The sequence below is a fragment of the Podarcis raffonei genome, chromosome 3 (genome assembly GCF_027172205.1).
Source record: "Podarcis raffonei isolate rPodRaf1 chromosome 3, rPodRaf1.pri, whole genome shotgun sequence".
NCBI classification, from domain to species: domain Eukaryota; kingdom Metazoa; phylum Chordata; class Lepidosauria; order Squamata; family Lacertidae; genus Podarcis; species Podarcis raffonei.
The window spans coordinates 32,123,134-32,141,290 of record NC_070604.1 but is presented as its reverse complement, the minus strand read 5'-3'; the positions used below and the strand labels follow the sequence as shown (position 1 = coordinate 32,141,290).

The 18,157-nt window shown below is 44.0% G+C and overlaps 1 protein-coding gene across 3 annotated transcripts in view; it reads right to left on the bottom strand.

Annotated features, from left to right (window-relative positions):
• LPIN1 (lipin 1) overlaps positions 1–18,157 on the bottom strand; it is a 79,568-nt gene that overhangs the window by 39,955 nt on the left and 21,456 nt on the right. For 2 of the 3 annotated variants that reach the window (XM_053381019.1, XM_053381020.1), the window contains exon 2: positions 13,029–13,085. In XM_053381019.1, the coding sequence (XP_053236994.1) occupies positions 13,029–13,085 (57 nt within the window). Of the gene's footprint in view, positions 1–8,534; positions 8,797–13,028; positions 13,086–18,157 lie in introns of those variants that run through there. The other variant, XM_053381022.1, reaches the window with a different exon arrangement.

Sequence of the window (18,157 nt, the reverse complement as noted above, 5' to 3'; positions counted from 1 at the left end):
TTACCCAAGGCTAGATCTACCGGAAGCATCTTCCTATATTTGCCCCACTTCTGACTCCACTCCAGCTATATCTTGCAGGTGTAGATAGGAGTTTGCTGCAAGCCATAGACCACAACAGACAGGCCCAAACTAGCATGGTAAATTCATGGGGATTTTTGACAGGCAAGCATTGAAAACAGTGGCAAAACCGTCTGCTGCTTGCGAAATTGCACCAAAATGCGGGTGGGTGGTTACCCTAATGAAATGGACGCAGAGAGCTTTGCAAGAGTTAAAATCAGAGGTTCTGGGTTGCAAACTGAAACAAACAAGCAGGGTTTTAGTCATTAAACAAAATTGTGAGTGTCTTGCGTCTGTCACGGCGGTTTTGGATCCTGTAAGAGCGGTCGTTTGTGGGTTTTGTTTTATTTTTTTTCAATTCATACAAATTGAAATAGAGCCGAGAGAGAGGGAGAGAGAGAGAGAGAGAGAGAGAGAGAGAGAGAGAGAGAGAGAGAGATGGGTCTCATCCGCATAAGGATCACTATGTCTCAAGTTGCCTTTCTCACGGTTAAATCTTCCGGCTTAAATTGCCAGAAGCGGTCTTGTGAATGATTTGACACTTGCAGTTTGCCATGTGTCAGAGATTCACAAAATATAGTTCAGCGTGCACAAGTGTTAAGGGGCATGTCATCTTCAACTCTTTAAAATGCTTGAGCACTTTTTTAAAAAGCACATTTGGTCAGCAGACTGGAGAGAAGGTGAAGAGCAATTCTTATGGGAAATTACCAGCAGACGGTCCAATTAGAACTCTTCCATGTTGTCTCTCTAGTCTACAGTCCTAATTAGATGCCACCAGTATAGAAAAGAAAAGAAGGCCATTCTAATTGAATGCCACCATTCAAAAAAATGGAGGATTCAGGGGTTGGGAGGTGAGAATTCAGGGCCTTGGGAAGATGGGCCCGGGCAGAAAAAGGATGTATGCAGTACAAAGTTTTATTGAGATGTGATTTTGAGAAATTGATTGGCTTGCCTTCTGTGAAGTGGGTTAGAACAGAACACTGTGGGTTCAGACAAAGTGGCTTTTTTACTGCCTTTTACTAAGGCAGACATTACTGTTTTGACCTCTTGTTGTGGTCGTAAATACTGTGAGTGTTTTGGCAACGGCAGCCATTTTTTTACTAGCTATGTTGCCCCCCACCAACGTGCCAGCCATTTTGTGATGGCACCCACAAATCACTTTCCTAAAGTTCTAAAATTAATATCCGTGCGTGAAATTTAGAGGCATAAAATTATTTGCATACCGCTTCTGATAACAACTTTTATTTTAAGGATTGTATGGGGGAGGGGGGACAGCTGAATGGGGAATATCTGCTCCACAGGGTTTCAGATAGGGAGTTAATGACCTAGGACAGGGGTGTCAAACTCAAATTCATCGGGGGCCGCATCAGCAGTTTGGTCACCCTCAAAGGGCCGGTTGTATCTGTAGGAATGCATGTAAAGTGGAGGTTTCCTGTGTAGAACGGCCGGTGCCGCTAGAGGGCAGACGTTCTCTGGCTTGTAGGCTGCCGCGCATGCGCTGAAGAGGCGGCTTTCTTGTGTCAAAAAAAAAAGCGAGAATAAAAGGTGAAGGCTGGCGGCCGGCGGCGGCTACACGGGCCACATGACGAGGTCTGGCGGGCCAGATTAGGCCCGCGGGCCTTGTGTTTGACACCCGTGACCTAGGAATTTTATTGTTTTACTGTGTGTGTGTGTGTGTGTAGCTATTTGTGAAAATTTACACAAATAGCTATTTGTAGCTATTTGTGAAAATTTAAGGCAACAAGGGATTCAGTCACTAATTTCCACTATCTTATTTAGTGAGGCCCTTTCATCATGGATGGGTAGCCTGTGACTACAACTCCCATCATCCTTCACCATTAGCCATGCTGATGGGAGCTGGAGTCTGAGTCCAGCAGGATCATAGAGAACCACATGTTCACCACACATATTTTACATTGGTGGCTTGGGCTGGAATCTATTATTATGACTTGGGTATCTGATGACTTGCAGGCACTTGAAACTCCATAATAACCAGGAAACTGTTTCTAAAGCATCAGAAGTGAGCGAGGGAGGGTATCAGTTTTTGATAGGCCTAGGAGTATGGAGGGCATCCCTACAGACCTGTCTGGCAAACAGCAATTTCTTGGTCACATTTCCTTGACCTGTAAAATGGGAATAACATCAGATGGCTGGTGTGAGAGGATGTACATAAGATGAAGGAATTTAAAAGTCCTTCGTGCCAGAAACTAACCTGTTGCGGCCAGTAATAACATGTTTGGGATGATCATCAGAGAATATATGGCGGATGACTGGATTGATCAGGTTCTTAGCATATGAAAACACTGAAACCATGCTCTAATTTGTTTAAGAGCATGGGCCTACATGCAAATAGTCCTCATGATGGACACTGCTGGAAATGTGGGTGTCCAGAACCCAGAGTAGCTTAAAAGTTTGATGTGCAAGTATGTATCTCTTTAAGTAAAGCACTCTAGCTATCACAAGGGGGGGGGGTTGTTTTGTTTTAGATCTTCTTTATTTGGTTGATCGTTGAAATTATATGTCAACACACCTGAACATATATAATATATACTTGTCATGTTTTCAGTTCACTTCAGTCACCTCATGATTAAGCAGACTGTTGCTTAATGCAACAATAAACCAATGTAGCATTTACAAGTGACACAAATAACAGCATCTTGCATCTTTAGGTAGCTATCGGGGTATTAACTGAAGTGCTAAATTTACCTTCCCAACCACCTCTTTTTTTCTCTTATATTGGACTCTGAACAGCATCAGACTGGCTAAATCTAGTCGTTCGTAATTTCCCACAATGCCCCCAAACTTGTGTCACTCGGGGACATTGTGCAAAATTTAAATCTTTTCCCAGGCCTTTGGCTAATCTACAGCCTTTTAAATTTTGGAGGGAGGGTTACTGTTATTGTTTTGTTTAGTATAGCATGTATTTTTGTGGTTTTATATTGTAAAGCACCCTGTGATTCTCAGATGAAGGGCAGTATACACATTTAATAATAATAATAATAATAATAATAATAATAATAATAACAACACATAAACTCAGCCGCCCACACTGCCATCACAGCCAAGTAATATTGCATGACTCACTACCCAGTAATTTCCCCAGAGCCTTCTCTAGTCTGGTGCCAGCCCTAAATAATATGTTTTAGTCCAGAATAGAGGTAGCCACCATGGTGCCCTCCACATGTTGTTGACTACAATTCCCATCATGCATAACTATTGCTCTTTCTGGCTGGAGATGACAGGAGTTGTCGTCCAGAACACTGGTGGGCTCTATATTAAGTAGCCTTGATATAAATGTGTGATTAATGACTGTGGTTGATGAGATGAGATATTTCAAAATCAAATGTACATTATTAGTTATTGCCATTCATATATTCAAATTACAGATGCAAGGAAGGCATAAATAGATGCAATTAAAAGTAAGCACCATTTGCGCATAGATTGCATATCACAAGGGATGCAATCCAGTTTAAATAGTGCTGCTCCTTCACTTTGGTTTACACTTAATTAATTGTATTTCTCTTCTCATTTGTTATACATCCATCTCCCGTGTTTTATATTGTGATGACTTCCGGGTTATAAGCAATAAAACTGCATGACTTATGAAAATGGTTTTATGACCAAGGTGACAGCATTTTTTGACTTGTTTAAACAGATGGTGCTTGGCATTTAAAAAAAAAAAAAGATGCTCCATAATCCAGAATATCAAGTATATATATTCAAAATGTCACCCCACTGGGAGTAAAGATATAATCCTATTTACTGGGTTGTGTTTCTTCTACCTAAACATATTCTTTTCCGCAAGAGCATTTACAGTAAAATATCTTAATTTCAAAATGGAGCTGCTTTCCTGAAATCACCTGCACATCCCAGAAGCCACAAAGAACAGCAAATTTCTGGAGTCGTTTCATGTCTAAAACCTTCCTGATAAACTACACCTGCCAAAATCCTCTCCTATGCACATCAGTCAAAACCCTACCCTCCTTTGCACAGTCTCACACAACCCATACTCCGGGTGTGTGCAGTCCTGCAACTGCTACTGAAAGAAGTGAAGAAGACGTACTCTGCACATGCTCAGATTGCAGTTCTAGTAGTTTCCCAAACAAGGGTCTCCAGCTGTTTTTTAGGGCTACAATTCCCATCATCCCTGACCACTGGTCCTGCTAGCTAGGGATGATGGGAGTTGTAGTCTCAAACAACTGTTCTAAGGAGACACAGCCCTAACGAAAAAAGACCAAGTAAAAAACGGATGTTATGGATTTGTGCTTGGGCTAGCCGTGGCGAGTTTATCGTCGGACTGATCACTACCGCGCTCCTTCAGCCTATAAAGGTGAAATATGATGAACGGTTGCTGGACGTCTGACTGCAGTTGGCCGTCGGGATCTCCCCTTGGCAGGGCCCTTCCCGTAGAACCTTGAGCGCCTTTTTGCTTGGCTGCTGCGCTGTGACTCAGCGCGGGGAGGAGGGGATCTGAGGCGATCCCCGCGGCCAATCGGGGAGCGGCGTGTCCTCAGCCGAACGCGGATGGGGGGGCGGGTCCGCGCGCTGCTGGCAGAACGCAAGGGGGCGGGGCCTCGGAATGTTGTTTGCATGAGTTTCCGAGGCACGTGTCGCGTAAACACCATTGTCCCCAGGCTGGTATTAAATTCGAAAGGGGAATTTAACCAATCTGAAGAATGGGCGTAGCGAGGATTTTTTTTTGGGGGGGACGTCTTTTGTTAGGGGAGCAGAACCTCAGATTGCTATGTATTTTTATGGGTTTATAGTTATTGGGGGGGCGCTTCTCCCCTTCGCTACATGATCTGGAAACGGAATAGTTCGCAGGGTACATACCCAAAACAGGGATATTTATTTCAAAAGGATGGGTTTTGAATGGGGTTTGGCTTATAAGGAAGATGGTGGCTTTCTCACGTTCATATCCCTTAACCTTCCCCCCCAAAAAAAAACCAGTGCGGGGGGGAGGAAGAGACTTCTGAGCACTTTGCGTTTCTGCAACTGATATCTCTTCAAAGTGCTCAGAAGTCCGTTGTTCACCTTGACACGTGAAAGCACGGTCGTGGGTATACGATCCTGTTTGCGTTTCTGCAACCGACGCCTCTTCCAACTGAATCGTAGGTATACCTACGATCGTGCTTTCACGTGTCTGGGTGAAAAGAAAAGGCGGAGAGACGAGGAGTCGCGATCAATGGCAAATTCATTATAATAAATGAGAGTTCAGGAAGCTTGACAGCCGACCCTTTAACACATTTGCCTGTGAGTGTCTCCCTTTCACGTGCTGGCTTCGCGTTTGAGCAATCGCTTCTCCCTTGACTGGTGTAAAAGGGAAGCCAAAACAAGGCCCGGGCGGTGTGAGAGACCACGCACGTTCCTAGCTACCGCAGCCAATCTTGGAACGAAAGGAGAGGAGGGATGTCCTCTCATCCAAGCTCACAGGAATGTGTGTGGGCAGGGGCGCTTGTTTAAAGCAGAGGAACAAAAGGCAGGGAGGAGCTGCATGCACGCATCGAAAAAATAAAAATAACAAAACAAGGACGGGACAGCACGGTGTTTTTTAAAACAACAACAATACCCGTGCAGTAATCAGCAATGCAACTTTTCCGTGCCAACTTCTGAGGGCAGAAGTTGAAGACAACTTTTGTCAAGAAGGAGGCAAGCAAGCTTCCATAAATTTTGACCCTAGGTAAATAATCAACTTTAATAAATCACATTTATGGTTCAGGAAAGGGCCACATAGCTCAATGGTACAGCATTATGTTTGGCAAGCAGTAGAGTCTACCTAGTATCAAGGTCTGGCATCAGCGGTCAAAAATAGACCAGACAGGCAAGATTCTCTGCCTGAGACCCTGGATAACTGCTGCCGGCCAGAGTAGTAGACAAAACTGAGCTAAATAGACAGCTTCCTGTACTCCTAATTCTTTTTTGTTTTGTTTTAGTTTGCCTATTTTATAGAGATGTCCTTTGCAATGCGCTCAGGCACATTCAGGTAAAAGGTCTTGCAACACTTCACAACAGGAAAAGCTTTAATGAACCAGTAGAAACCAGATTATGTATGAAGAACCAGCCTGTTTTTATACCCGCATCTTCCAGGGTAGGTAATGCCTGTGTTATTCATGATAATTGGTTGCAATCCTGCACCACTCAAATGAATGGGAGATTTGCTATTAACTTTGACAGGAGCAAAATTGCTGGCCTGTTTCTTTAAAAACTAGGGGAGACGCACCTTATACAAAGTGACATCGTGGCATTATTTTTAAATTAGCTCCCATAAAGCAGGTGAATTGCTGAATTTGGTTCTGGTAAGATTTGTAAGGGAACAAAATGTGATTCAGTAATTCAGCAAGTAATCTTTTTTTAGGACTTCTTTTTTAGGGATGGATGTAGAGCTGCCATTTCAGATGGATGGATGGATGGATGGGAAGAAGAATGCACACAGGAAGGTTTTATGGTCCAGTAAATTGAAAATTAGTGTGCTTTAAGAGCATTTGTTGCAATAATTTTCTCTTCATATCTTACTTTAGCTGACTACTATGGCAATATTATCAACGCAGGGCAGCCTGGATTTGTTCATAACAACTGTGGTGAGCCAAAAAGGTTAGGAGTATATCTAGCTAGAAACCTTAAGCCCCGTAATAACAATAGCTTTGGAACAATAAAGTGGGAAAATTAGATTGATGAGATGCTGAATGAAGATGGAACCTTGGTCTGATCCAGCAAGGCATTTGTTATATTCTTACATTATGGTTTTTATGATCTGAAATTCAGGAAGGGTCACTGCCCCCACTGTCCTGCTCCCCCCTCCCCAAATATAAAGATACTGATGGAGCAAAATTCCTCTGTTATCAAATAAAACGCTCAGACTGTATGGAATGATGCTTTCTGGGACAGCTAGAATCCCAGGAATTGTGTCTGTATCCCCACAGAGCAACGCTTCAAGATTCTTTTTGCTGACTTTTTATCATTTTCCTAGCAATCATTCATACACAAGGATATTCATTTACAGAGGGAAGGCAAAGGTTTGTATTCATCAGACATTTCTGGCAATAGGTTCAACCTCACAAGCCAAAAGCCTCTTTTTGACAGACAAGTTTTCTCTAGCTGAATTTCTGATCAATAACTGCTGGCGTTCTGTGTTCTAAAAACCCTGCCATTTCCACAATGACCCAGTATTTTCATATAACACTGCTTTTACAAAGTCACACGATTTCCTCTGTCTAGCCCACTGATGTCTGTTTTGACTGGTGGCCAAGTCTCCAAGGCTGTTTCTCAGTTCTGCCGAGATATCTTTTAACTGGAGATGTTGGGGAGTGCAACTTTGAACTTCTGCTTCCTGTACGTGTACTTTTCCCATACTTTCCCTTTCATTCACTAATCAGCTCCATAACTTAAGAGTTGCCTCTAAGAGGCCCTGTACACAAAATTCACCAACATTGACATACTCACCATAACGTCTAAATGGTGTGTAAATTTTGCCATGCATCGGAATGCACACATGGTAAGCACAAATTTAGGCATCATTCTGAACATATGGAAGCAGGTGGAGCTGGGAGCTTACAATTAGCTCCATGCCCAACCCACCTAAAATGTGCTAAGTTTTCCACATACGTGCAGTAGGCCTTCTGAAAAATTGACTGCCATACGTTAGAATTTCGCTTCAACCAAGTGAGATTTACTTCTCAGCTAACATAACCCAGCAGCGCTGGCCCAGATGCATAGATAACCATAAACAGACAGGTCAAATAAATTCTGCATTTGCCCTCAACCACACTTTCTGCATTTCTGCTGTTGTGCTAGGTCAGCCATGGAGGTTACAATATGATTTCTTGAACTGGTTAGTCTGGTTGCTCAAAGACAACCTCGATACAGGAAACAGGTGAGAGGCACAGACACATACTGCCAGAAATCTGGACAGATGGACAGAAGCGGTAAACAAGTGGGAAGAAGGAAGATAATCAGAAACAAATATTAGTGTCACAAGGAGACCTTGAGGTTCTCAAGCATTTGCTTTTAGGAACCTGTTAGCAATTCCAGTTATCTATGGCATGCAAAAGAACAGATTGCATTTATAGGTTTTTTTCCAACCTTCACATATATAACACATATCTAAGAAAGGTTGTTCTGCTCTGGACATATCTAAATACATGCAGAAAAAGAGGGGAAGAACTCCAGGTACTAGAAATGGGCTTTATTCCACACCTAACACATTTTCAGGGAGAAATCCTTCATTGGGAGGGGGGGCATTTTTCTAGCAGAAATTCTCAAATGCAAGCCAACACCAGAGCAGAACTATATTTGGTTCTGTGCCCTTTCAGAATGTGTCTATCGTCCAAGTTTTTACACTTCACTTTTGTTTCAGATTACCAAGAACGAGGGCTGCTTCCCCCACCCACCCCAAAAGAAACTGGCAAACCTGACTGTCTTAAAAGCAACAAAAGACATATACGTATCTCATTTTATACCATTTCAAACAGCATTCTCACCTTGGTCTAGTTCATCAGATCTGCTTGTAATTGATAATGACTGGGAGACTTGACATGCTGGATGGGCTTGTCTGTACCTGGATTCTTGAGGGTGGAGAACTGGGGGTGTCTTAAGTTCTTTGGGGCTCTCCATTTGAATTAGCCTAGTGTAGGCTTCCCAATTTGTGTGGTGGCCATCTTTTCTTTTCCAGGCTCTTATTCTTTCTCCCTCCTTCCACCACGCCCCCTCTCCCCTTAAATCCTTCAAGCCTGGCCTCCACCCTTCCCAGCTGCCCCTGTCTTAGGAAAACCCCTATTGTTAAAAGCTTTCATTGTGGCATCATCCACAGGAAGACAATGATGTTTTCAGAAGTACTTTCAATGAGAGTGAGGAGAGGAAGGGAAGATATGGAAGGAAAATGAGAGAATCAATGGGATTTTAACTCCTGGTCTAGTTAAGGATTACAAGTAAAGGTAAAGGGACCCCTGACCATTAGGTCTAGTCATGGTCGACTCTGGGGTTGCGGCGCTCATCTCGCTTTATTGGCCGAGGGAGCCGGCGTACAGCTTCCGGATCGTGTGGCCAGCATGACTAAGCCACTTCTGGTGAACCAGAGCAGCACACAGAAACACCGTTTACCTTCCCACTTTGACGTGCTTTCGAACTGCTAGGTGGGCAGGAGCAGGGACCCAGCAATGGGAGCTCACTCCGTCGCGGGGATTCGAACCACCGACCTTCTGATCGGCAGGCCCTAGGCTCTGTGGTTTAACCTACAGCGCCACCTGTGGATTACAAGTACTTCCTTCTAAATTAGCATTAGCTGTGGGAGCAGAGTAAGATTCTGAATTATGTTCTCTTTTGTATTATGTTACTTTCCTTTTATACAAAGCACTCCCAGTTTATTTTGCCTAACAGACATTTATATACATTATTTCGTTACCGACTTCAATGTATTATGTTAATTTCCTTTTGAACAAGACCTCACTGAAGACTTAATAGTGACATTTATCATTCTTTTTACCAACAAATATAGAAGCTGGAGACAGAAAACCTGTCTGTCACAGCCCAGCACACCTCAGGCAGCTTCTGCATCCTGGTTTTAGCTGGCTCCACCTAAAACTCTTTAGTCTCTCCACCTCTCCCAAATTCAAACTGCAAAACTGGTTCCAGCCCACAGTGCTTTTCTGCCTTTCCCTTTAGCCCAAAGGCATTGGTAAGATACCAAACCGTCAAGCAACACTCTTGCATTGGCAGACTCTTTAGACCTGTTGGAATACGGTAATTTATACTGCAGCATGTCCACTCAGAAGTAAGTGAGGCTCACTCCCAGGTAAGTGGATATAGGTTTGCAGCCCTTGTCTGATAAAAGAGGGTGGTGAGCCAGAAGTGGAGAACCTGTGGCACTCCAGAAGATGCTGAGCTCCCATCAGCTTCAGCCAGCATAGACAGTGATTCGGTATGATGCGAGTAGTAGTCAAACCACATCTGGGGTACCATATGCCCCACATCTCTGGTACAGGCAGTAGTTGCAGTTGACACCCTTCAGATACCTCGCACCTATACACCAAGAAGATCATTCCCTGACTCGCAACTCCAACTACAGCTTGCCACCACGACTTCTTAAGGTTGAGAACGCATGTGCCTTTCTGTAGCCCGGTCTAGAAAACTGAAAAAAAGAACCACTGACATCCAGCAGTAAGAAAGCACGTCAACACTAGCGCCAGCGTTGCTATGCAACAGTTCAGCACTTCATTTTCCTGTTGGAACTCTGCCCTGGTTGGCTGCCATCTTTGGCAGCTGCGATAATGAGGATTACAAGAAATCCCACCTGCACGGAGTGGAGATGGGAGAATAAGTAATGTTTGCTGGAATAAGACTACGGGATATCTGGGTGCCTATGACACATGCCATGACCAAAGTGAGGAGCCATTGGAACTTCATGTTCCAGGTCTCCCGTTAAAAAACCAAAAAAACTAGGAGGGTTGGCTAAGGGGACCAGGATGTCTAAAACAAAATGGGACCAGGATACCAAAAAGATTGCCTCACCAACTGCTTACTGGGTTCTGCAAGAGAGAGTCTTCTGCAGATACCATCTCATCAGCAGGTCTGTTCTGCACAGAGCGCAAATTGGGATTTTTAGTGTGGCAGTAGCTACGCTTTGGAGCTCCGTCTCATTACATATCAGGCAGGCGCTATCTCTATTTAAGTGGTGATGATGATTTTAAAAATCCCTGATCCTCTGGAGAAGCTGGTGCCTCTGCTGACTAGATATCCCACTTCCAGTGACCTTACCCTAGTTACACCCACCCAAAACCTGGAAAAGTAACAATACTCAACATGTATGTGGGAGCTGAAATGCTGACCCGTGTTTCAGAACCGTGCATAAAACAGAAGTACTGTTGAAAGCTCTAACACTGAGGGATTGAGGGGTTAGGGTGGCTTCCTTCCACTTCAGACAAGTGCCATCAGTCTATTATTTGCACTGTACTCCCAAGCCTGAACTTTTTGTTTTAAATAAAATACTTTCTGACAACATCAAAGAGGGGGTGAAGAAACTAGGAGACCTTGAGTACATGCCAGGCAAAGACATTTTAAAGCAAAGCCTTTGTTTTCCCAGGGAATATTTTCCCATGGCAAGCATAAGAAAATATTTCCTGATACTGCTAATCCTGCTTAAGAGCACCAAAGCTATTACTTAGATATCAGAGTACCATAGAACAACCACAAAAGAAATATACAGGGCCTGTTTACTCAGAAGTTTTCCACGGTCTCTAGCATGGCTGACTCCCAAATAAAGGGTGCCTAGGATTCCAAGCCAAAACTTGCACTATCCCACAAGCTAAGAATACCACCCTTTTCCACATGGACTTGGACAGAGAGTGGCTGTGTGTGCCAAATATAATATTTTCCTGCATCTGATGAAGTAGACTGCAGTCCACAAAAGCTTACACCGTAATAAATGTGCATGTTTTTAAAGTCCCACAGAACCCTTTGTTGCAACAGACTAAGGGCTTATCCACACTTATATTTTGCTCTGTTCTGTCCAGGCAGAGATCCATGCTTTAACGCTCCGTGTCAGAGTGTTGTTTTTTTTGCCCCAACCTTTTTTTGTGAAAATCCGCTCTTTAAAGCTGAATCGGAGCCAACGTCAATTTGGGTTTCCCCCCGCAGATTGACATTTGCTCTGATTGAGCTTTAAAGAGCAGGTTTTCATGGGGAGAGCTCTGGAACAAAACACACAAGGGGGATCAGACAGAGCTTTAAATTGTGGGCTGTGCTCAGAAAGAGTGCAGGAAAGGTAATTGTGGATAAGCCCTAACACAGGTCTCACCCAGGCTTCCTTTTGTGCCACATTTCCAGGCCCAGGTCTGTGCTTTAAAATGCTGTGTCCAATCACTTTCTTTTTGCTCCGGTGATTTCCCTCCGAAAACCTGTTCTTTAATGCTGAATCAGAGCCAATGGTTATCCACAGAAAACCCAAATTGCCATTTGTTCTGAGCCAGTGTTAAAGAGCGAGTTTTCCTGGGGGAAAGTAGAGGGACAAAAACAGTGGAGTAGTGGGGGGGGGAGCCAAAAGGGTGGTTCTTTCTTTCTCTCTTTTTCTACTCCTTTCTCCCATCTTTATTTCTTTATGTTTTTATTATACTATACAGTGGACCCTCCGGATACGAATTAAATTCATTCCGGGGGTCCGTCCGCAACCCAAAAAGTCCGTAGGCAGAGGCGCTGCTTCTGTGCACACGCGCAGAGCGCTTCTGCACATGCACGCAGGGCGAAACCCAGAAGTATACACTTCCAGGTTTGCCACGTTCACAACCCAAAAGTTACGTATCCAGAGCAGTATGTAACTAGAGGGTCCACTGTATTTAGATCAAAGTCTTGGTTCAAATAAAAAGGGGGAAAGATATTTGATATTAAGCTTCATATTTTACTCTATAAACCCTAATAAAACTTATTTAAAAGAAAAAGAGAAACAGGAAACTGAAAGAAACTGAAACTGACTTATAATCAACCTTCGAAGCAGGTCCATATTTGCTGATATGTAGTAGCAGCTTTTCCCCTCCCAGTGTATGTGGCTTTTTTCCAGCTGTGTTTAGCATGAGCATTATAACCTGAGAACATCTGTTTCTACTGTTTCTCCTCTGATAGGCTTCCCTCCTGGCATGTGACACAATCACTGTGGTTGGCTATAAGCTAATCAGCCCATACAAAGAACCATATGAGGTGGCACAGATGACTCATTTTGAAAACAACTTAAGTATGGAGGGTTGCAATAAGTTTAGCTCGCGGCTTTCTCATGCCTGTTTTGCAGATTCTAATCTCCCTTGTTTGTGAATGTGAGTTGATTGCCGCTGAGGGGAAAACCCCATAATGTTTTATGTGGAATCTACTTATTCTTGATCTGCTGAGCATGGTACAACTCACCTGCTTAACCACAGAATGCAGCGCCTACAAATCTTAGATCAGCCAATGAAATCAATGAAATCAATGCAAACAGAATAAAAATAACTCACATTCAGGTTGCAAGTCCAGACATTTCGGATCCAGCCAGGATCTTTCATCAGAGGAATCTGAAACAAAACAAAAAAAAAAGAGTCATTCAGCTAAATGTAATCCGTTGTTAGTATGCCTATCTGCAAACTCCTTGTGGAGTTTTCTGGCTCTTCTTACACACAAGTATTTTCTCTACACATTTGTTGTAAATCTTTACCTCTGCTGCAAAGTGGTTTCTCAGGTGTTCACTAAGAAAGCCCTGTTAGCCATATATCTTTGAAAACACTGGGTTCCTTGTGTGCAGGGGTGGTCTTGGGTTAGCAGAAGGCAGTTCCGCACTGTGGACCCCTCCCCCAAGCTGCCCCCCTCCCAGCTGCACCTGAAGATTGAGGAGCCCTCCAGAACGGTACAGAATATGGCACAAAGAGTGGCAGTTGTTGCAGGGAATGGGCAGAAACAGGCATGCCACCTTGCCCCACGACAGTGGGTGCCCAGGGCATGCACATGTCACGTCGGCAAGTGCACATGTGCGTCACATTGGCACGCCCTGTGGGGTGCAGATGTCACTCACACACATCACAGGGGCATCTCCTCTACCTCACACCCTATACCATATTGTTCGGGCAGGTCCTTTGACCTCGATACAGGCTTTATTGAAGTTGCTTCAGGGGAGTTGGAGACAAGGGAACTTTCCTTGCATAAATGTTAAGTCCACTTAGGATCCAAGTCAGTGTCTGCAAAGGGCCTCTCCATTCTCCATAGATGACTGTTGAGAACATAATACGGTGGTACCTCGAGTTACAAATGCTTCGGGTTACAAACGCTTCAGGTTACAGACTCCTCTAACCCGGAAGTAGTACCTCGGGTTAAGAACTTTACCTCATGATGAGAACAGAAATCGCACGGCGGCAGCAGGAGGCCCCATTAGGTAAAGTGGTACCTCAGGTTAAGAACAGTTTCAGGTTAAAAACGGACCTCCGGAACAAATGAAGTTCTTAACCAGAGGTACCACTGTAACTTCCCAGGTGAATTGGACTATAAAGGTCTGTCTGTTTCAAACAGCGGCAGCCGATTGCCTCTCAGAAGTTCACAACCAGGGCTTGTCTGTCTCACATCTGGTTTTCAGCTAATGAACAAAGATGTCTAATCCTGTTTTGTTTATTTCAAGAGCACTCAGCAATGTGCTAAATACTTTTCAGGCACAGCCTTCAATTGCAATCTAATTTCAGAGTGCATCAGTAAACAAATACTGGCATAATTTCACTGAAATTAGATTGTGGGTAACAAAAAGCAGGGCTTTGTGGAGGCCACATAGCTAAGGGAGATAAGTAGGGTAATTAGACAGGTTCTGATATTAACTGCGGAGAACATGGATTGCTGCATCCAGATGCAGTCATACTTGGAGCAAATACATTGATTTAATCTAAAACCAACCTATGAGGTGTTCCGGGGCAAGGATGGAGAACCTGCAGCTTTACGGATCTTGGGGAACTCCACCTCCCATCATCCTGGCCATTGGCCATGCTTGCCAGGGCTGATGGGAGTTGGAAGGAAAATAGAGACTTTTTTTCACTCTCCTCAACTGACCCTCTTCAACCCCCCCATTTTTTGGTCACCTCCCAACAAAGCATTTCCTGTCAGAAGATGGGCAAGTGCTACCGCTACTCCACCAACGGGACGGAGCACACACGCCCTCCATCGTCCTGAGGAAACCCCTTAATCCCAGTTTGACTTGATTTGATTCTTTGGTAGATCTACAAAAAGGAAAACACATGCCAATAAATAAATTTTAGAAAGGGGCAAGATTAAACGCGGGCACACGAAGCATTAGAAAAACACCAAAAAACTCCTTCCAATCCACTCTGCTCCCACTTTCTTCCCTGACCTCTAACTGCCCCTCAGAGTTGACACATCACACAGGGTTGACCTTTGATGGCGGCAGCCTCTCCAGCAGCCACAAAGAACTGCCCAAGGAAGGAGGAGGCCGTTGGCCATGGACAGGCAACAGGAGGCTCCCTCGTGTCACCACTGCTCGAGAAAAGTGCCAGCTCATCTTCCACCCTGAGCTTCATGGTGGCAGCACTGGCAGGGGAAATAGGGCCATTCCAGAATCAAATCAGAAGCTGGGATGGCTTTTCTAATTCTGGGACTGTCCCCAGAAAATAGGGACACCTGGAGGGTTATACCTAGGTTACCTCTTTCTGCTGTTGTGTCTCGACTTGCCAAGCAGCCTTTCGATGGGCCACTGAAGTCTAGTAAAGGGTCATTTGCCATCAACCAATCACAACACAAATTTCTGCAGAGGTTTCCTGTGTACAACTGCAGATGCTGTTTTTTAAATTAAAAAAAATCAGTGTAATGAGCTTTACAACACTTGGCCAGAGGTGGCCATTGACCTTGTATTGCAGATAAGGAGACTGAGGAAACTATGATATTAAATAGCTTGCTCAATATTGTAAAGAAAATAATTAGGCCCGAGCGCCTTCCAATTAACAGCCCTCTGCTTTCATCATGTGTTTGTACAAAGTCATCATACTGCCCTGAGGTAGCAGTGGAACCACCAGGCGGAAGTACCAATACTGACTCTGATGAAATAATTTCAAGTTATCATTAGGTTGCTTTGCTAACAACTTGCGGAGGCTGAAATGCCAATGGGTCAATAGATGGTCTGAGTAGAATCCAGGCAAACTGAGAGCTTTCCAGTCCCATTGATTTCAAAAGGAGAGGTTAAATGCTTGTGCAGAAATCTCTCCTGATCAGTTCAGCTAGGCTTAAAAGTGCTTAATTTTGGGGTGGGATAATGCCCATTATTTAGTTGAAACAAAAGTAAAACGTAAAGTTGTCAGAGTATGATAATGCCAAGGTTGCAGGTTTGATCCCTGTATGGGATAACTGCGTATTCCTGCATTGCAGGGGGGTTGGACTAGATGGCCCTCAGATTCCCTTCCAACTGTATGACTCTATGATGTGAGATTGACCAGGCTAGGCAGAAGAGTAAACGTGTTGCATTTGTATGCACACCAGCACTGAAATCACTATGGCCTTATTTCTGCATGTGATTTAAGCTTTATTCAAAATATTTATAGAAAACCTCTATAATGTCTCTCACGCATACACTAATTTTACCTTGTGGGCTTCCCACAGGCATCTGGTTGGCTACTGTAAGAACAGGATGTTTGACAAGATGGCAATTGGCCTAATCCAGTCTTCCTCCTGAATAACTTTCTTAACACTGGTAGTGGGGTAGGAGAGTTGGGGGGGGAGTCACATCTGGCAACCAATGTGCACCTTTGGTTTCAGATAGTACATGGTTTGAGATAGGGACACGGGTGGCACTGTGGGTTAAACCACAGAGCCTAGGATTTGCTGATCAGAAGGTTGACGGTTCGAATCCCCGCGACGGGGTGAGCTCCCATTGCTCGGTCCCTGCTCCTGCCAACCTACCAGTTCGAAAGCACCTCAAAGTGGAAGTAGATAAATAGGTACCGCTCCGGCGGAAAGGTAGACGGCATTTCCATGCGCTGCTCTGGTTCGCCAGAAGCGGCTTAGTCATGCTGGCCACATGACCCGGAAGCTGTATGCCGGCTTCCTCGGCCAATAAAGCGAGATGAGCGTGCAAACCCAGAGTCAGTCATGACTGGACCTAACAGTCAGGCGTCCCTTTACCTTTACCTTTAGTACATGGGTAGACGAGTCTAAAAAGCCCGGGACACAAATTTTCACGGCCCTCTAGCGACTATGGTGGCTCATTTACCAAAAGTAATGTATTTAGTGTTAACTCTGGAAGTGAAAACTCGATTCTGACCACACTAAGTCCCCTAGAGCAAAATATACATCAGGAAAGCAGTATTCTCATGGCAGTTCATTCGTTTTCCCTCAACATTTCCATAATGGTTCATTTTTCTTCATTATATTTGAGCTTTCACACAACGTAAAATGGACTCCTAGAAATATACTGGGATATAGCACAAATTTAGTGCTTATTTCCATGTTATTTGATTCCAGGGAGGGAGGGAATTAGTTTGCAATATACATGGAAATGACTGCTGAATATTCAGAGGTAAGCTCCATTCCTGCTGGCGTATTTTTTCAGGAACTGTGAATAAGGTCGGTTTGCGTTGAAAGGTAAAGTGAACCACATTGCTCTTCCATCAATGTGCTGGGCCTGTGTGCATCCATTCAAATGTACTTCTAAAGCTCAGGCACTGAGCCTAGGAGTCTGTTTGGGCCTGGGAGCCGAGCAGCGTGTCACAATACGTGACGCAATCGCGCAGCCTTTGTAAGCAGGCTGACGATGGCAATTCTTTGAAAACAACACTGTATGCTCAGTCTCAAAAACAACTTTCTTCATGTAGTGATATAACCAGCCCGTGACAAGCTGGGCACCTTGCCAAGGGCACTGTTGAACGCCACTTGACACTCCTCTGCAATGCAGAGTTATAAATAACATCCAGATAGCACAACACTCAAATACCACACAGTCACATTTGAAACCGGAATGTTGCAGAGAACACAGGATTTCAGGTTGTGACCAAGTACCAGTTCTTATTTATTTTTTTAAAAAAATAATGAGTTGTTTTATGTCTCACAAACAACTGTGCAAACACATCCGTGTTCAGTAGATATTACAGGATCTAAGAAAATAGATTTAAAGGCAACATCAGACCCTCGAAGTGTTCCTCTTTTACCAAGGACAGTCCCGGATTTACAGAAGCTGTTCTGGTTTTTTATTTGATCCCGGAATGTCCCGTTTTTCCTTAGGACATTCCTATTTTCATTGGAGAAATGTCGGAGGGTATGGAGTTATACGACTCTCGAGCCAAGGAGATAAGTAACTATACAACCGTTAGAAGACATCCTAAGGCAGCCCTGTATAGTTTTATTATGTTTTTATATATGCTGCAAGCCTCCCAGAGTGTCCGGGGCAACCCAGTCAGATGGTTGGGGTATAAATAATAAAATGATGATGGAATAGAATGCCCCTATTTTCATCAGAGAAATGTTGGAGGGTATGCAACATGGAACACCTGTCTGCAGCAATGGGCAGCACAAAGTAACCCAAGCAATCGAAAGTTTGACTAGGAAAGAACTGAAATAAAATGAGAATCAGAAACTGCAAAAGGAGTCTTGTGTCTCCAGGAGAGACCTG